General features: G+C 40.5%; 1 protein-coding gene across 6 annotated transcripts in view; it reads right to left on the bottom strand.

Annotated features, from left to right (window-relative positions):
* Positions 1 to 20,401, bottom strand: part of nf1a (neurofibromin 1a) — a 135,153-nt gene that overhangs the window by 80,958 nt on the left and 33,794 nt on the right. For 2 of the 6 annotated variants that reach the window (XM_080888706.1, XM_080888702.1), the window contains exons 10-24: positions 18,053 to 18,181; positions 17,862 to 17,936; positions 17,636 to 17,767; positions 17,270 to 17,407; positions 17,011 to 17,124; positions 16,166 to 16,245; positions 13,926 to 14,049; positions 13,523 to 13,769; positions 12,390 to 12,463; positions 12,168 to 12,251; positions 11,324 to 11,704; positions 9,002 to 9,141; positions 6,663 to 6,785; positions 6,018 to 6,101; positions 5,768 to 5,884 (exon numbers count right to left, since the gene is read on the bottom strand). In XM_080888706.1, the coding sequence (XP_080744832.1) occupies positions 5,768 to 5,884; positions 6,018 to 6,101; positions 6,663 to 6,785; positions 9,002 to 9,141; positions 11,324 to 11,704; positions 12,168 to 12,251; positions 12,390 to 12,463; positions 13,523 to 13,769; positions 13,926 to 14,049; positions 16,166 to 16,245; positions 17,011 to 17,124; positions 17,270 to 17,407; positions 17,636 to 17,767; positions 17,862 to 17,936; positions 18,053 to 18,181 (2,042 nt within the window). Of the gene's footprint in view, positions 1 to 5,767; positions 5,885 to 6,017; positions 6,102 to 6,662; positions 6,786 to 9,001; positions 9,142 to 11,323; positions 11,726 to 12,167; positions 12,252 to 12,389; positions 12,464 to 13,522; positions 13,770 to 13,925; positions 14,050 to 16,165; positions 16,246 to 17,010; positions 17,125 to 17,269; positions 17,408 to 17,635; positions 17,768 to 17,861; positions 17,937 to 18,052; positions 18,182 to 20,401 lie in introns of all 6 variants that reach the window. The other 4 variants (XM_080888701.1, XM_080888704.1, XM_080888703.1 and 1 more) reach the window with 2 other exon arrangements.

The raw sequence follows: 20,401 nt of genomic DNA, 5'->3' as shown, positions 1-20,401 counted from the left end.
GTAGGGCAGGGCAACATGGCCAAAAATATTTATCACGATACAGGGAGTGCAGAATTATTAGGCAAATGAGTATTTTGTCCACATCATCCTCTTCATGCATGTTGTCTTACTCCAAGCTGTATAGGCTCGAAAGCCTACTACCAATGAAGCATATTAGGTGATGTGCATCTCTGTAATGAGAAGGGGTGTGGTCTAATGACATCAACACCCTATATCAGGTGTGCATAATTATTAGGCAACGTCCTTTCCTTCGGCAAAATGGGTCAAAAGAAGGACTTGACAGGCTCAGAAAAGTCAAAAATAGTGAGATATCTTGCAGAGGGATGCAGCAGTCTCAACATTGCAAAGCTTCTGAAGCGTGATCATCGAACAATCAAAATAGTCAACAGGGTCGCAAGAAGCGTGTGGAAAAACCAAGGCGCAAAATAACTGCCCATGAACTGAGAAAAGTCAAGCGTGCAGCTGCCAAGATGCCACTTGCCACCAGTTTGGCCATATTTCAGAGCTGCAACATCACTGGAGTGCCCAAAAGCACAAGGTGTGCAATACTCAGAGACATGGCCAAGGTAAGAAAGGCTGAAAGACGACCACCACTGAACAAGACACACAAGCTGAAACGTCAAGACTGGGCCAAGAAATATCTCGAGACTGGTTTTTCTAAGGTTTTATGAACTGATGAAATGAGAGTGAGTCTTGATGGGCCAGATGGATGGGCCCGTGGCTGGATTGGTAAAGGGCAGAGAGCTCCAGTCCGACTCAGACGCCAGCAAGGTGGAGGTGGAGTACTGGTTTGGGCTGGTATCATCAAAGATGAGCTTGTGGGGCCTTTTCGGATTGAGGATGGAGTCAAGCTCAACTCCCAGTCCTACTGGACATTGCTGCTGCACGCAATGTTGATGGTGAACAGATCAAAACACTGACAGAATCCATGGATGGCAGGCTTTTGAGTGTCCTTGCAAAGAAAGGTGGCTCTATTGGTCGCTGATTTGTTTTTGTTTTGTTTTTGAATGTCAGAAATGTATATTTGTGAATGTGGAGATGTTATATTGGTTTCACTGGTAAAAATAAATCATTGAAATGGGTATATACAGTGGGGCAAAAAAGTATTTAGTCAGCCACGGATTGTGCAAGTTCCCCCACCTAAAATGATGACAGAGGTCAGTAATTTGCACCAGAGGTACACTTCAACTGTGAGAGACAGAATGTGAAAAAAAATCCATGAATCCACATGGTAGGATTTGTAAAGAATTTATTTGTAAATCAGGGTGGAAAATAAGTATTTGGTCAATAACAAAAATACAACTCAATGCTTTGTAACATAACCTTTGTTGGCAATAACAGAGGTCAAACGTTTACTATAGGTCTTTACCAGGTTTGCACACACAGTAGCTGGTATTTTGGCCCATTCCTCCATGCAGATCTTCTCGAGAGCAGTGATGTTTTGGATCATTGTCATGTTGGAAGACCCAGCCTCGTTTCATCTTCAAAGTTCTCACTGATGGAAGGAGGTTTTGGCTCAAAATCTCACGATACATGGCCCCATTCATTCTGTCCTTAACACGGATCAGTCGTCCTGTCCCCTTGGCAGAAAAACAGCCCCATAGCATGATGTTTCCACCCCCATGCTTCACAGTAGGTATGGTGTTCTTGGGATGCAACTCAGTATTCTTCTTCCTCCAAACACGACGAGTTGAGTTTATACCAAAAAGTTCTACTTTGGTTTCATCTGACCACATGACATTCTCCCAATCCTCTGCTGTATCATCCATGTGCTCTCTGGCAAACTTCAGACGGGCCTGGACATGCACCGGCTTCAGCAGCGGAACACGTCTGGCACTGCGGGATTTGATTCCCTGCCGTTGTAGTGTGTTACTGATGGTGACCTTTGTTACTTTGGTCCCAGCTCTCTGCAGGTCATTCACCAGGTCCCCCCGTGTGGTTCTGGGATCTTTGCTCACCGTTCTCATGATCATTTTGACCCCACGGGATGAGATCTTGCGTGGAGCCCCAGATCGAGGGAGATTATCAGTGGTCTTGTATGTCTTCCATTTTCTGATGATTGCTCCCAGTTGATTTTTTCACACCAAGCTGCTTGCCTATTGTAGATTCATTCTTCCCAGTCTGGTGCAGGTCTACAATACTTTTCCTGGTGTCCTTCGAAAGCTCTTTGGTCTTGGCCATGGCGGAGTTTAGAGTCTGACTGTTTGAGGCTGTGGACAGGTGTCTTTTATACAGATGATGAGTTCAAACAGGTGCCATTCATACAGGTAACGAGTGGGGGACAGAAAAGCTTCTTACAGAAGACGTTACAGGTCTGTGAGAGCCAGAGATTTTCCTTGTTTGAGGTGACCAAATACTTATTTTCCACCCTAATTTACGAATAAATTCTTTACAAATCCTACCATGTGGATTCATGGATTTTTTTTTTTCACATTCCGTCTCTCACAGTTGAAGTGTACCTCTGGTGCAAATTACTGACCTCTGTCATCATTTTAAGTGGGGGAACTTGCACAATCGGTGGCTGACTAAATACTTTTTTGCCCCACTGTATTTGTTTTTTGTTAAGTTGCCTAATAATTATGCACAGTAATAGTCACCTGCACACACAGATATCCCCCTAAAATAGCTAAAACTAAAAACAAACTAAAAACTACTTCCACAAACATTCAGCTTTGATATTAATGAGTTTTTTGGGTTCATTGAGAACATGGTTGTTGTTCAATAATAAAATTATTCCTCAAAAATACAACTTGCCTAATAATTCTGCACTCCCTGTAGACTTAAACACACAGCGCGACCCGCGGATCAGAATCAGTGAGATGTCGTCTTTCTCACGATCGGGGCTGAAAGCCGACAGCTCGCTGATTCTGATCTGTCGGCGGGTCCGCGCTTTGTGTTCACGCCCTTTATGCGCTGATTCTAAAGCTGTTAGTTTGATGTCTCTCCAAACAATATTGACCGAACCAGCAGCAAAAGAAGATCCAAACTACGCTTCACATAAACATCGTCATGAATTCACTCTGACTTTTGCTGTTTTGCTTCCACGGCGATGCACAGCTCGCTTTCTCTCTCTCTCTCTCTGTACTTCAAGAACAGTTTCCCGTCTAAAAATCTGTTTTCTTCATTATTCGCTTGCTTGTTACGCACAAGTCTACCGTTGTTTACAGCGCTGTCGGCCGCTGTTTTTTTTCCCTTTTACATTCTTCCGAAAAGAAAACCTCATTTCTGCTCTTCAATACTGAACAAATTTAAACTTTTTAAAATTATGCAAAATGCAAAATGCTAAATCTCTACTAAAACCACTGTAACTTCAGAGGTAATGTTCATGTGTTGATTAATGGTTTTCTTTCGTTTTTGATGTACTGCAGAATATTTTTATAAATCCCAGGCCAGGAAAACCACCTTCATCTTTTTCTGTGTTTTATCTTCAGCTACTTTGACACAAAGGCCTCTGCTGTGATGCTCACACCTTTGATAAAGTCTTGCGTGTGTCAGCTTCCTTTTTATTGATACAAAAATATGTAAATGTACTGATCTGAATTATTTCTGACTGTCAAAATTTCCCAGATTTAAATCGAATCGAATCGAATTAAATCGAATCGTGGATCGAATCGATTCGGGACCTTGTGAATCGGAATTGAATCGATTCTAGAAATCAGTGACGATACCCAGCCCTACTCATTAGCCTCATTTACCACCTGGGCCCAGTCAGCAATCACCTCTCTGAGGTCATATAAGCTGGGGATGAACTGGATGTAGGAGGGTGGTTTTTCCTCTGGTGTTCCCACATTGTGTGTCGAAGGTGTCGGGAGAGATCCTATAGTGGGGAGTTGTGGAAGCAGTGTAGCTGCTACATGTGAGTCGTGTGGGCTTGTGGGCCCCTGGAAGTGCCTCCTCATGCTGTGGAGTTTTTTGTTTGGTTGTTCTGTTCTTTGTTGTTGCGACCTTTTTCTTTTTCCAAGTGTTATTGGTAAAATGGCGTTGTCGGCTCTTTATGTTAAGCTCATCTATAATAAAAACTATTTTATTTACTAGACACCTCTGTCTGTTCTCCTTTCATTCTGTTCCGGACCCATATGTTACCAGTCCCCCCACACACCCCTAGACCTTCATCGTGGGGACGTAACAATGATGTTAACTGCATAATCCCCAGGAGGCCCTAAGACAGCCTTATCAGTCAACCAGCAAAACCTCTAATGTTAAGTTTTACCCTTTTGACGACCCCTGTTGAGGCAGGCCCATCACGGGTCGATCAATCGTGGGCATGTGTATCGTGGTTAGCTGACTGCCTTAGCTGCCCAAGTGATGTCAGCCCTTTTTAACCATAGCCAGTGACTGGTCCTCTCAGCAGTGTTAGCTAGTTCTCCATTAGCCTGCCGTTGCGCCTGTCCTCTGATCCCAGTCTCTCTAAGCAGCTTTGCTCAGACTTAAAAAGAGGTTATACACACACAATACGGTAATATTCTGTTGAAGCACAATACGTATCACTCCGCGAGGCTCCTGACTACGGTAGCCGTAACGCTCCGACAATCCATGAAGCGGTGCGGCTTCGTAGCTTAGCAAAGTTGTACTAAAACATTTTTTGACAGATTTTTGAGCGCCGTGTTCCAAATAAAATCGGTTTAGTAATAACGACGGCCCACTTGCATGCTCTACCAAAAAATGCTATGATATGGCCCAGCCCTACTGATCGGTCTCATTTTTCCATTCATAAATTATATCTCTCACTTTCTCAGCGCACTCTCTTCATTTGTTAGTACGTTTCCATCTCAATCTCTAATCACCTTAATGCTGGGCAGACACTGTGCGATGACCTGCGAACGATGCAGGGTCTCACACTATACGGCCTGATGCTCTGATGCGACCTGAGTGCTCACACTGTGCGTCCATAAAACGAAGGTTATAACAGAAATAATGTCGCTTGCTCTCCCTCTGGCTTTCACTCACACAGACACACCACCACCATCAACTTTGCTAAATTGCTAATGAAAAACATGATCAGGCAGCTGTGATTGAGCAGCAGTGTAGATCCAACTATTTTCACGGTTGTTGTGGTCGTGATAATTTTGTGAGGCCACATCAAAAAGGCTCGGATGAGCTTTCCAAAGTTCTACAAGTTGTGCCTCCATCGCTTGTGTCCAGATCACACGCTGCACTGCCGTACTGCTCCGTCTTTTTCCCTGACATTTGTGTTTGCGCGTGCGCAGTGTGAGAAACTGCGGTGACACCCTCACGACCAAGCGATTGATGATCGGGAGCTGGTCGTGAGGTGTTAATAGCTTCTCGTTACCCCACGTATACTACACGATGCACGATGAAGGCCAAAATCGGGCCAATCGCCAAAACGGTCGCACGACTCAAAAATCGGCTCAAAATGGGCCAAAAATCGCACAGTGTCTGCCCAGCATAACAGGGTGTACGTCCTTTCCCGCTCAATCTCTTTGGCTAGCCAACTGATACAAGTCCTTTTCTCCTTCCCCTGAGTGTCCAGTCTCACATACATGATCCTGTCTGACACTCTCTTCATCTCTAAAACACCATCTCACATCCTTAAACATTGCCCCTAATCAATTTCCTCTTCCTCTGTCTTTGGCCATGATGCATTGCACTTATTGCAGAGCGAGGCTGTACATAGTACTTGTGGCTGTGAGAGCATCAGCATTCAAACATAAAATTTCTGATGATTGTGAGCTACTGTTGAGATGAATTAATGATCAAGTACTGTCTTTTATGCCACAGAAAAGGTAAAATGTTGATGTGTTCTTACTTCAAGAAGAGCTGAGATTTGGCCTCCATCAGCTCTACTCCATCTCCCTCCTCTGGCTGCAAAGGAAGACCAGCTAACAGTGATACTACAGCCTCCATACTGGCTTGGTCCAGGTCCCTTAGCATCGCACATTACACATGCATGCATGCACACAAACAGACACACAGACAAATATGAAAACAATGAGAAGGGAGTTCATCATTTCCTGACAATACAATGGTTTTATAGCATATATTTAACAGAGATGCACCTTGTCAGGCACTTGATGTCATCATCAGCAGCTTGGTTGGAGGTTCCCATTACCCAGTCTGTCAGATATTCCACCATCTTGTTCCTACAAAACACCATGAGTGAAAAATTCCATTATGTCCAAAGGGGCAATACATTTCTATGTAAATAACAAGCGGAGGGGCAGCGGGCTGCACTATTGCGTCGCAGCTTGGTGATGGACGGTGCTTGTTTCAAACCCATTGGCCACCTGGGACCTTTCTGTGTGAAGTCTGCATCTTCTCTCGGGTAGTCTAGCTTCCCCAAACAGTCAGAAGATATTCAAAGGGTTATGTTAATTTGCGAGTCTAAATTGGCCAAACGTGTCAAAGTAAGCGTCAATGGTCGTCTGTCTCTCAGTGATACCTGGGGACCTGTCCAGAGTGTACCCTGCCTTTTGCCCTGTGACAGCTGGGAAAAGCTTCAACCCCCCCCCCCCCCCCCCCCCCCCCATCCAACTCTGAATCGAATAAGTGGAAGAAGAAAATCTAAGTGAATAGGATGTGTTCTTCAGTTAAAATGCATTAAGTCAGTAAGTGCAAGCAGCTGGTATAAAAAGTAGAAGATGTGTTTTTCCTCAGTGATGTGCAAGCAAACAGTGTCCTAACTGGTAGCTGGTTCTACTGACCTGAACTTCATCTCCTGGCAGAAGGACAGGTCATCTCGTCTCTCCATCATCACCTCGACCAGCTGGCACAGCTTGGTTTTGATCTGGATCGCATGGACTACATTACCCAAAATACGCACATACCTAAGGGATAGAGCACAGTTCTGTGTAGCTCAGAGCATATTCTGTGATTTTCATTACAGTTTCCAAAAGCTTCAGAGACAAATAAAATCATAATTCCATTCACTTTGAAAAAACAAAATCTCTCTCACTGACATTATTCACTTTTTAAACACATTTGGATAAGCAAACATTTGATCCTGTTTAAAACAGCGCCTATTGATAAAGTCGACATACTCTGATGGAAAACCCTAAAAGGGTTAAATGTACTGGATTTATATAGTTTTTCCTTCTAGTCTTACTCGCCCCTCACAGTATATACAGCCACTTAAAATGGTCACCTGGTCCCTAACAGGACGATGATGGATGCTTAGCCGATTCTTAGCAGTAATGATATATCTTGCCTGTGACATGGACCATGCAACCATGAGTAGGAACACCCATAAGTGGCATTTAGGAAAACCAGTTGTAATGTCTTGCATATCCAGCAGGGGGAGGAGTGTGCATTCATTTACCTTTTAAATACTTATAACAGAACCATTACTTTAAGCCTTTCTATAAAATACCAACATAAATGTTTGCTTGCACCAAATAAAAAAGAGGTTGTGCATACCAAACACGCAAGACAGAAGACAGACAGTGATGCTTGCTGTCTATGGTCAAAATCAAAACTGAAATGTGAATTAAGCACTTGCTGGATTGTGCAACACCCAGCAATTAATGCAATTTAAACAAGCTGCCATAGAGCACTCAAAATGTGTGTATGTGCCTGCGTTTTTCTGCCAGAAATTTGTGGCACTTTGTTCTAAACAATTGGGGTGATTAATAGGGTCAGTAAAAAGATTCTGTAGGAGAGGGGCACAAAATAGTAGTTTTACTAATAATGTATGGATTGCATAATTTTAAAATGCAGTAAATTGGCTGGTGTAACTGCGTTTTTTGTTTTAAACCCTTCTGCTCTGTACATCTCTGATAAATCACTACTTGTAACACATTAGGCGATTATTCAAACAGCTCTCTGACCCCTCCCACCAAAGGCCAATGAATTCCAAACCCCAGCCCAAATATCCTCTCTATGTCCAACTGTGATTTTAACAGACGCACATAGTAGTCCTGCAGAAATCACTGACAGAAAGTACTGACAGAACACTGTGATACAAACAATCTTCTTCTTTGAATTTTCCTGAATTTTATGACATTAAAATAAGGGAGTTAAGCTTTTTACATTTTAATGCTTGTTGTTCAGCTGCCGTGCTTTATCTGTATTTCATTGAAACAATCATCACTTATTAATGATCGTGAAATAAAAGCCTTCCTTCTACAGGCAAGCAGCAACCCCCCAATATGGGAATAGTTTCGGTGACTACAAGATTTCTCATAAAATCTTTTACAGGTAATAATTCAAGTCAAAGGGGTGTGTTTATAGTGGAAAGTAGATATGTCCCAGGAGAAGGAGGGGGGTACTCCGATCAGCTGACAACCGGTTGACATATGGCTGTTAGCAGCAAACATGAGTGGCTGTACCTGTAAACCACATTCACCCATTTAGTTTATGAGGTAAAAAGGTGCCTTATCCTAGATTTTGCTAGTATTTAATTCTCATCTGCAGGTCCTGGACAGGTACACAAAATATTAAAGAATTTATAATTTAATTAAACATACAGTCTCCAAAAGTTGATTGTGTTCATCTGGACATGGCGTTTTCAGTGAGAGAAACGTTTCATCACTCATGCAAGTGACTTGTTCAGTTACTGGAGACTGAAGAAGCCTGAGGACTTTGTTATTAGATAAAATGAATATTGATAAAGTTTACCTTTATGGGCAGAATCTGCAGTAGAAAAAATGTGATAAATCAGAATATATCACATCGCGAGTTAAGTATTGTGATCATATCGTATCGTGGGGTGTCTGGTGATTCCCACCTCTACTAAATATGTTCAAACTTTTGACCATACTCTTTTAATGCAAAGTGGAGATGGTTAAGCAGAAAATGTTCTACATGCCACTGTGAGATGGAATGATCCATGAGAGAAGGCTGGACCATTCTGCTAAATGATGAAGAAACTCTACTAGAAGTTATTCTGCTAAAAGGAACAACTATGTCCAGATGTTATGACATTTATTTTCACATTTTTAATGCCAAAAAGAACATCAATTTAGATTTAGTTTGTTGTGGTGTTTTATGCTTTGTAATTTCCATCACCGCACAATGTTTTAATTTCATATTTTGCTGTGATTACCTTACTAGGTTGAGCATCATGGTCTCAATGCTGGCTTGTCCCAGGTGTTCAGAGCTGCCCTCTGAGTGGTTATCTAACAGGTTCTTCATGATGGCTATGGTCTGCTCCACAAACTGTGTGTTAGTGTCGTTGATGGGAACCTGAAAAAACGGAAAGCCACAACGTAAATGTCAGTAACATTGTTACTGTACACAGTGTTAAAGAAACAAAACAACAAACACACTTGGTGACTTTTGATAAAGGACTGAATTTTATCAAAGCTGCAGTGTGATGAACCAAAACAAAGAATTGTTTAAGAAAAATCTGACAATTTAATCCAGATTTGTTTTTGAGTCCTTGCCAGAAGAAAATTTGGGGATTTTTTGGGCCAAAACCAGCCATTTAACCAAAACTCCAGCGTTATTGACAGTTAACCATGTTAAACTCTCCTCAAGCAAGGTAATGATGATTCTTTTAAATATTATGAATATATATAATTAAAAAGTAATATTAATCCATTTAAGACTGATAAAGAACATTTTTCTGCAAATTACAGATACAGCCACTCAAAACTGCTGCTTTCAGCCAGAGATGAGCCGACAGTCAACTGTCAGCTGAAAGTCAGTCGCTGAGAGTCTCCCTTTCGTCCTTGGGGCGTATACTTTCCGCTATAAACACGTCCCTTTCACTCAATTGCATAGTGGCACCAAGGGATGTCGCTTTGTTAGGGGAAAGAAAAAATAAAAAACCCACACACTTTGGATAGTTAGTCATAGATGATTTTCTCAGTATTATTGTAGGGCCTTTATGTTATAATATAAAGCGCATTAAGGCAAGTGTTTTGATTTCATGCTATAAAACTGAATTTAATGGAATTTTACATTCTTTTGATAGCTTTTGCTGTAAACCTCTTCACCGATTAAAATCTAAAAGAAATTGATAAAACTTCATTTTCAGCATTCAGACATTTCATACTACAAATCCCCCAAACTATTTTCAGTTAACAGTTTTTCATTCATCCAATTCAAGCTAATCTAATAAAATAGTTACAATTTAAAGGAAAATTGAATACAAAAAATAATATTCTTGCACACAAGCTTCCTCAAAGATCCCAGCCTATTGTTTGCTGGGCTGATACTTCTTCAGACCTCTGTTTGAAATATGAGTACATTCTTCACTTTTCCGTGTAAGGTTGAAACTAAATACTTTGATTTATTCTTTAAATTTCTTCTAATTCTTACATTTGTATAGTCGCTCATTAAGACCAGGTTGAACGCTAATAACGCGATTCTTTGCGACCTGTTAGCACATGCAGATTTTCCACCTATAACTAAATAATAATAGTATTCTTGCACACAAGCTTTCTCAAAGATCCAGACCTGCATAAATACTACAGGTTGGATACTTTGCAGGACATGTATCAGTCGTTGGACTTGGAGTGTCCCTTTCACAGCGCAAAATTTTTGAACCAGAGTATTATATTGCAAATCACAAAGGCGATTTACTAAGATTAGTGGCAGACACCTTGAGTAAGCAGGCAGGACTGTGATCGTTACCGCTATGACGTAATTTATTTGGAAAGTGTAAATGGTGAGAATTACCAATGGTTTTACGCACAGTGCCAGAGCTTTGTGGTTCACTCCTACAGCAGTGTTTTATTAATCATCCACATATTTCTGGCTGAAACACACACATACATATTGTTGCACAATCTGAATTAGTTTAAGTTTCGATTTTGTAGTTTATATAACAAAACATACAAGACCCTACAATAATAATTTTACGCTGTCATGTTCAGAAACACAAGTCAGCAATAATCACAGAATGCAAGCATCACTTTCTGTCTGACCTGTTCGTGCACAACCTGTAATTTTTTGGCTGCAAACATATTAATATACATATTTAATAACAAGGCTCAACATTAGCCAGCAATCGGTCAGGATTCCAACGTGGTGCTGTCACTGATGAGGCGGCAGTTTTAAGTGGCTGTATCTGTAGTTGTTTTTACTTTTAAAACTTTATCCACAATTTTCCAACAATACAGTTTATGTGTACTGAGGTGATTTCATAGGCTTTTACTGCTTCTGTCCTAAAATTGAAAAAGAAGGTCCTGAATAACAAATTATGCTACGTCCTCGTGTCACTGGATGGCATAAAGATTTTTGAAAATTGGATGAGGTTATACAGGAGGCTTTCTAAAGCTCAATTAAAAAAACGACTGCTATTAAAACAAGGGCCTATTACACAACCACATTTCTAATTTTTCTCCACTATTTGACACATTTTTACTTCCTAAGAAAATGGCTAATTTTTAACATTTATTTCTCTTTAATACGAACTCACCGGACCCTGAGTGTCAAAGAACTTGCCAATGCTGTTCTTGAGCTTGTTGAACAGCATGGGATACAGAGCTGGACTGAGCTCCAATCCAAGGAGATCCTTAACATTGGTGCGAACATGGAGGCCCACCCTGTCGTGGCCACAAACCAGCAGAGCCAGCAGCCGGTCCAGGAAGCGGCTCACAGGTGTCTCACTCGAGGCCGAAGAGCAAGAGGAGGTCATGAGGTTGGACACCTCACAAGGGCCCATAGAGATCATGGAGTGTTTACGCTCGGTCATGGAACCCATAGGTGGACTGTATGTGGGTGGGCCTGGGGTGCTGCGCTGCTGGAGGCACACACCGCCCAGAGCACACAGAAATCCTGTCATGTTGATCCACTCCTGCTGCAGGGGGATACAAAGACACTGAGGCCCAGTGGCACAACACCAGGTAAGCTATTTGTTACAAGTCTGCATTCAGTAATATCTCTGTTCATATTGCATTGTCTCAAAACAAAAATTCACATCAACAGCAACAAACAGGTCACCAAATCTTAGTTTGACTAATCAGAATTCTTTGAGACTGTTTTAATGATTGTAATGTTTAGGATTATAATTCAGTTTCCAAAATAAATAAGCTTCTAAAGATGACTGAATATAACACAATAGTGGACTTGCAATCAGGTAGAATTCAGAGCTGGTAAATAATCCATACCTGCTAAAAACTGGTGTCCTCTGCTACTGCCTCACTAGCAGTGCTCTTATATTTTATCTTAGTATTTTGTGCTTTCAGGTAAAACTAAGTCTGGTACTCCCAGCAAAGATGTGATACATAGAGACGGTAACTTCACATTTCCCTATACCTTACCTGTCCATCATCTGCCTTGTTTTTGGGAAAGTTGAGAATCTGTTTGGTGGCCTGGTCCCATTTAGCGTATGTGTCCTCCCAAGCCTACAACATTAACAAATTGTAAATTTGAGATCTGAAGCTATTGTATAAATCAACCAAGAAGTCACCAGGGAAGGGTGATTACAAAAATAACAAAAAGCACATCAGTAGCCCTGAAAATGAATGTAAATTGAATGTTACTTCAATATTTCCTGGCGTAGGATGCTCTATCCTCCTCAACAAAGCCATCACCCTCTTCTGCAAGGTGGAGCGGCCTATGGAATTAAGAACAAAGCCTTCATTTAAAGACTTCTATTTTGGGATCTACAGACAATATAAACAGAAAACAATGACATCTAGATATTCCTAGTAAAGCAGGATCTAAAAAACTACTAAATCACAGTGTGTGCCTATTGTTTAGACCCTGCTTTTGCATTTTGGCTTAGTTTTTGATAAATGATGTCATATTGCGATACAGTACTGTGCAAGAGTCTTGCACCAATTTCATTTCTTGATATTTTACTTCCAAGAAATAAGAGGGTTCTTTTGAGTGGTCCTCAGCAATAGTTCTCCAGGATTTTGTAAGGTCTTTCAATGACTTTCTTTAGACACTGACTGCTTTTTTTGCTGATTTCAGTCCACTTATATCTGAGTGTTTTCACTGGAATGTTTTTCTTTTGTTGTTTGTTTTCTTTTTGTTTGTTAAGCCATATAACACTGACGCATAGAACAACCAAGGATGAAAAAAAGCCACATAACTCAGCAGACAACTTAGCCAAAAACATTTTTCTATTATCTTTAGGCACTTTACTACTTGCAGCCTGTCATAAAATTTGTTCTTTATTTAAAAATAGCAAAGATAACACAGTTTGCTAACTACAAAAACTGAATTTTCACATCACAAAGGTGATTCTCACAGAGATTAAAAATTAGAATGTGTGCAGATTGTTCTTACAAAAATGTAAAGAAACTGAACAAGTGGAGGATAGATGAAGTGGTAGGTCTAAAAAGGTATGCCAAATTACATAAGAACTGAACTCAAAATCAAATGATGATTCTAAATATGAAACTTTTTGGTTTAATATTTATGTGAATCCTATTTGGATGCTTTTCTCGGCTTGAGTGAATTGTCTGACACACACTGGCTGCTGAGGACACACTTTGTATTTTGCTTGATTGAGCATGCATCAAAACGTGTTTTCCGTTTATTTTTTTGTTTGTTTTGTGCATCAAAGCAAAATCATTTACAATTTATTCATGTGAAAAGATTCATTAGATGGCATGAAGCCAAACTGGAGGATTACTTCTAGCTAAGGTACAGGCAACATACTTACCCGTTCCCATCATGTTGCTGACAGATGCCAGTTCACTGAAAGTCATATAGTTGGGCAGGATTGTCTGAACGGGCACCTCGTCAGCAGCACTGCGGATATCAGCTTCCTCACACAGGTGGCGAAAACAAGACATGGCCACCAGAACAGCTTCGGTGTCTGGGCTCCACAAGAACATGTAGAGGCACACCTCTAGCTTTGTCTGTGCCTGCCGACAGATGGGGATGCCACCACCCATGGTGGCACACTCCTGAAAATAGCAAGTAACATCCTGATTATACCCACCTTGTGGGACATCACATCATCACCCTTCCTGGTTCTAAGCCAATGAAACACATCTCGCAAGGACTAGACTGATCACTGGGGCATACACCAGAGTAATGTGCGTAAATAAATGGGGCTGCACCTTGTTTTTGAGCAAAAACTTGTTCCTGCAGATGAGAATCTCCCTCAGCCATTTCAGAACCTCTGTCCCATTAACAATTAGCTGACCGATAAGTTTGCGGCAAATTAGGAAGAGCACCTGTGAACTGAAAAGAAGAACATAAACAAGCGGTCCTGTAAATTTCAATGTTTATAACATCAACTGAGTATGTGCTGCTTTTTTTACACTATAACAACATAAAAGCACCTTTCAGAAATGCACATCTTTCCATTATTTTCCATTAATATCATTAACAGTATCTGAAACTGTCGACTTCATATATAAATAAGTACTAAATGGTCATTTTTGAGGAAAAGTTCCAACGAACATACTGAGTCCAACCTACTTGTGTACACTCAATTTATTAGTTATACCTGCTGAACTGCTTATTAGCACAAATATCTAATCATCCAATCACATGAAAGCAACTCAATGCATTTAGGGTCATACTGTGACGGATCATCATCATATCTCATTACCTGTAATATTTTCATTTAAGCTGTCCTGACTTAATTCACCAGTTCTAAAAAGATTAAAAGGGGCTATAGAGTCCCAATCAAAAGTTTTAGACCACTTGAAAAATAGCAAAAAAATCATTTGTTGCATGGTTGGATCTGAACAAGATTCCAAGTAGAGCTTCAAAATCCAACAAGAAGAAATGGGAGTGAGACAAAGCATTTTTTGGAGCATGCAATTTATTGCAAACAAGACTTCAACTGAAACAGGCCGTTTTACAAGCTGATGAAAGGTTTAGGACCACACCTCTAAAAAACCCTGTAGACCCCCCAAATCAGAAATCAAAATTCCAAACATGAACTCGGTAATGAATAGCTCCACCGTTATTGTTGATCACTGCAAATTTTGTTGCAGGAATCCTTGATGCAAACATTTACATGAGGTAGGTGGGAACATTTCTCCAAGTGGTGAAGACGGGTGCACGAAGGGAATCTACTGTCTGGAACTGTTGTCCATTTTTGTAAACTTCCCTTGCCAGCTATCCCCAAAGGTTCTCAGTTGCATTGTAGATTGGGGGAACATGCAGGATGGTCCAAAAGAGTGATGGTATTGTCCTGGAAGAAGTCCCTTGTCCTGTGGGCATTGTGTACTGTAGTTGTTACCACACAGACCTGGGCCCTCAGTCATGAGGGATGTTCTCTGCAACATCTGGACATAGCCAGCGGCCGTTTGACGACCCTGTACCTCTTGTGCTGCCCCCTCCACTGTGGTGGGTAGAAAGCAGCTCAGGTGGGATCTGCTTGTCATGCCAGTAACATTGGAAACAATCAGGACCATCGAAGTAAAAAAATTTTCACATCAGAGAATAAAACTTTCTTCCACCTTCCAATGTCCCATGTTTGGTGCTCTCTTGCAAAGTCCAACAGGTCAGTTCTGTGGCGTTTAAGGAGACGTTTTTTGTTTTTGAAGCCCTTCAGTCTTAGATGCCATCTGCTGATTGTGGGGCTGCCTTCAGCACCAGTAACAGCCTTAATTTGGGTTGAGGATCATCCAGTGTCTTGACAGACCCTCTCGCTCAGTGCTGGTGAAATTTTTGGGGGTCTTCCACTTGACTTTTTTGTTCCATAACCATCAGGATTCATTTAAGAAATCCTAAATTACTGTTTTGCTGCGTCCCACCTCAGCAGCGATGGTGTGTTGCGAGAGACCCTGCTTATGCAGTTCAACAACCCGACCACGTTCAAAAAGGGAAAGCTTCTTTGCCTTTGCCATCAGAACCTCATGACAGTGTGACTACTGGACAGAAGATGACAATGAATCCACATTTTTGCAAAACCTTTGATCAGCTGTTTCAGTTTAAGCTTTGCACGCTCAAAAAAATGTTTTGTCTCACTCCCATTTCCTCTTGTTGCATGTTCAAGTTCGACTTGGAACCTTTTTATCATTCAACCATGCAAAATATGATTTTTTTTTGCAATTTTTCAAGTGGTCTCAAACTTTTTATTGGGACTCTACTTTGTTTTATACTCTATGCCCCAGCATAGACTAGACATAATAATGTCCAAGAAGTTCCTGGCTTCAATGTCAAAATATCTTCTAAAACATATTCAGCGGATGGATGTAATATTGTTTGTGTTATGAAATAAAAACAAATTCACTAAAAGGCAAGAAAATGAGTCACAACCCTTTGGGACATTGCTGAGTCTTGATGGGAATGATCAAATTTAAGATCTCTAGCTTCTTCATGAAAGATAAGACTGTTGTACCTAATGTCCCAAAATGTCTCTATGGGGGCATCAGGATTCCACAGCTCTATGTTCTCTGGTTGGTGCAGAACTAACAAAGCCTGGAAATCAAAAGAGCAAGAGGAAGGAGATTTTAGACTTAAGAGAAAGAACCAGGAAGAGGTAAAGATTAACAATCAAAAATAAAAAGATCAGTTCCTATCTCTATTATAATAACTTGCATAAGAAATTTACCACAATTCCAGAGACCGTGAGACTGTGTAAAATTTGAGACAAACCTCAAGAGATATCATCACTTTGGGTCAGAACTTTCAGAAAAAAGTATTTTTGAAATTGTTCTTTAGCCTTAAGCTGAATAAATAGCTTGAGCTGTGTGATCATATAAGTTCAACTAGCTCTTTCATTGTTTTTTCCTGTTTTATTTGTTTGTGTTTTCCACAGAACATATAAAACACTTTCTTAAATTGAAATAGGAGACAACAGCAATAATCAGTTGTCTCTAGTGAATTCTTGCTCCCACAGATGGATTCCACCTCTACAATCTTTGAATGGAGTTGTAGTTGGAGTCCTTGTTCTGCAGCTCAGCAAATCCCCGCAGAACAAGAGCACCACGGCCAACTACAGTCAACAACTATGAAGTTGGTGTCTGTCTAACAGCAAGACAACAGACTTTAGAGAGAGAGAGCCGAATGGTATTAGGGATAGCAAAGTCCTGCTCAGCCTACTGACTGGCTAATAGCTGGATGTTATTAGTCATGTGAACATTCACATGTGTAAAACTGAAAGGAGTTTTTTCCCTTTTATTCCTGCTTTTCATTTTAAATATCTGTAGGAAGTGCACCGAGCATTGAGCATTGGACTCTGACCTCCATGGCTTCTTGTGAGAGCTGGGTACTGTTGGTTAGCGGCACCAGCTGCACAAGGCCAGTGATGAGCTCTGCTGTGCTGCTCTGCATCTCTGGAGCTTGTTTCACTGGATTCTGATACACAACGACACAAACAAAAATATGAGCATACTTGCAAAATATTGAAGTCGAAAGATATTTTTGTACCAGTTTAAACAAAGAAAAATATCAGTTGTTTCTAGCTGATAAGACAGTCCAACATAAATGTAGAGGGACTCACATGCAACATGAGTTTGGGGTCGGCATGGATGAGTTTAACCAGAGCAAGGAGGAGGCACTTGTAACTTCGAGTGTCCAAATCTGTGGCTTTCTCTTTGAACTTAAGGCTGGTGGTTTTCTTTCCAATAAATGTTAGACTCTGTAGCAGGTAGCAGAGAGAGAGGCAGAGAGAGAGAAAAGACAATATAGCAGTAACTAGTAGCCAAGTGTAATTATATACATGTATAATTATATTGCAGAGTTGACTCTTTATTGTAATAGTACAGTTTGTCTTTTGCCATGTTTAGTTGAGGCATGCTTTCTCTGACCTTCAGACAAGTTTGTTTAAATAAGTAAAACAGTTTACAATATCCTTATGCCTTCTCACCGGAGTCATGCGTAGGGGGGCATGTGTGCCAGTGCCTTGGGTTACACGGTTGAGGGTGTCTGAGAACATGAAGCGAAGCTCTCCAGAGTGGCAGTATACTGCATCAATCTTAGGCCACCAGTCCAGGTGGGACTGAAATAAAACACAGGACAAGAGATGACAAGTAAGTCACAGAACACTTCAAACTGTTGCAGGACCACTGATGTATGAGCCTATGCAAACTTACATTGTTGATTATTCTATGTAACGAGTTGACCAGGACAAAGTGAAAGGTGGAAGGGGATGACGAGGCCAGGCAGACCTATAAGACAAAGAGGAAGCACCCCGAGATTTACAGGAAACTTCTCATGTCATGCACCTTCAAACAAAGGTTAACATGGCATACAAGAAAATGAATATCACTTTTTTCCTGTCTACCTTAAAGTGCTGGTTGTTGTGAGGGTTAATGCGGAAACAGGACACAAAGCAATCCATCATGAGCTCCACATCAGCATTCTGACTGCCCGTTCCCCTCCAGAAGGGTTTGGCTGGGTTGAACAGCAGAGCCTGATGAAACAGTCACTTGATGTCATTCACAAGCACATTTCTACAAAGACAAACTTCATCACAACGTCCTTATAGATAAATATAATAAAGGGACCAGTTACAGCAGTTACAAATACTGTTATATACAAAACGTATAATATGTATAACATATGTAATAATAATGAATGAAGTAATATCTTTCAAAGCCTTTGGATGTTCTTTAAAGTCCGATCTGCATAATGATTGTTTAAGGATTGTCCTGAAAAACAGTAAAAGCCAACTGACTTGGAGCAAAGGCTGAGAAGGGGAACTGTCCTCAGCATCGCAACAGAGATGAAAATAAGACACACACACAATGCATTAACCTGCCTACTAACACACACACAGACAGCCAATGAAGACCAGCTTACACTCGTAATCATAGTCATATAGTTCATCAGTGTGAAACACGCTTACTAACAAATACCGAGTTCATCCGTTTCAGTGCCACCAATCAGTGATCCGTCAATAAACTTGGTGGTTAATACAAGTGTAAAATGCTTGCAATATGAAGGCACTGATCTTTTATTTGGATCTTTCAAACATGCATTTCTGTTATCATGCTGTCCTGTCAACTTGCAGGGTTAAGATTTGACATGTAAACTAACCGAGTGTCATCATGTCAGGGGAACATAAAATAAAACACCAGTGAACAGAATGTTGCAGATGGTTAAATGTGACTCAGATCCACCGCTGTATGCATGTGAGTGGAGACTCAAACAAACTGCTGTTATTCCTGCTTCTGATGAACTGGTATAAAAACTGCAGGTAGTACATCTATGCCTACATAAGCCTTTTTTTGTGGCTGCCGTCAGCAGCAGTCGGGGTATGCAATTTGTATTCTATGTGTTGGTATGAAAACAAGATGTTTATTTGTGACAGATCTGTCGAGTTTATGTTAGTCATGTGCAATACAGAATGTGTTGACATTTTGTAAAGGTTAAATTAAGAACTGTAAAAGGTCAAATTGTGAATGTCTTTTTCATGTTGAATAACATGCTTTATTGTTTATTCTCTATGAAAATTGATTATTTTATGTTGTTTTGTACAGTTCTCAACGCATCATTGGTGGCACCTGTGTCCACTAAATGCCAGAAGAAATCAAGAATGCCATGTGTCCGTTATTCAGCTTGGAGGGAGTTACAGTGAGAACTCAGTACGCTCGACATGAGGCGAGGAGACGAGGCGCTGTGCCTGCTGTCCACTGAGCAGCAAAGAAATCTGAAGATTCATCACACTCTAAAATCAGACAGATAAGACTGTGCATACGCCAGTAACCTGAGCAGCAAGTAGTTTGAACTTTTACATGGATGCTCAGACAAGTGACACGTTTAAAACAAGTTAAATATTAGGAAGAGGATCAACTTTGTTAAATACTTTGAAGGGCAACCGCAAGAACTAAAACTTGAAGTAATCTGGTGCTCTGCACATTTTTTCTAAGATCAAGGTTTTGTCCATTTAAGATTTTGATAGGTGAAGTCATTTTACATATTTATGTTATTTGGATGCTAGAAGTGTTAAAGTCTCACAACAAAAATACAGAGTGGATAAATTACATTTATTAGAAACAGGAAAGATTAACTAATTCTTCTAGACATCGACTCAAAGCTGTATGAGAGCAAATAGATGCGACTAGTCTCATGACTTGGCAAAACATAATCGCTTAAACTCTACGCGCGAATCTGATATTTTTGGAGGGTTTTCCTTTGTATTATTACTGATATTTTTCGCTGAGAATGTCTGATTAAAAATAACCAAATAGACTGAAATGTGATGGAAAATATGTACTTTACCTCATCAAACCACTATGTACTATTGATATGTAATTATAACTTTATTGTACAAAGAAGGAGTGAATGAAGACAGGAAAACAACTGACTGTAAACTTTGCTCAAGGGCATGACACACTTCATTATCTAGCTGGTGCCTACATGATGGTGAGAATTTCCCTCCCAACCACTGAATAGACAAAGACTGTATCCAGACAATGGCTATAAAGAAGCTGCTATAATTTTGCCTTTTGGTCAATGCTGGTACAAATTCTGTATATTGATCCTTTTGCAAAGTTTTGAACTTTCTTTCAATAAATCTCAGAAAATCAGTTTGGTTTCGATGCTCAAACTATTTTTCCCAAAATATGTACACCCATTTAGAAACATATTTGAGTGATAACTTATGTCCAGTATGTAGGCACGATGTGTG

The sequence above is a fragment of the Rhamphochromis sp. 'chilingali' genome, assembly GCF_963969265.1.
Source record: "Rhamphochromis sp. 'chilingali' genome assembly, chromosome: 8".
NCBI lineage: Eukaryota > Metazoa > Chordata > Actinopteri > Cichliformes > Cichlidae > Rhamphochromis > Rhamphochromis sp. 'chilingali'.
This window is presented reverse-complemented; position numbering and strand designations above follow the sequence as displayed.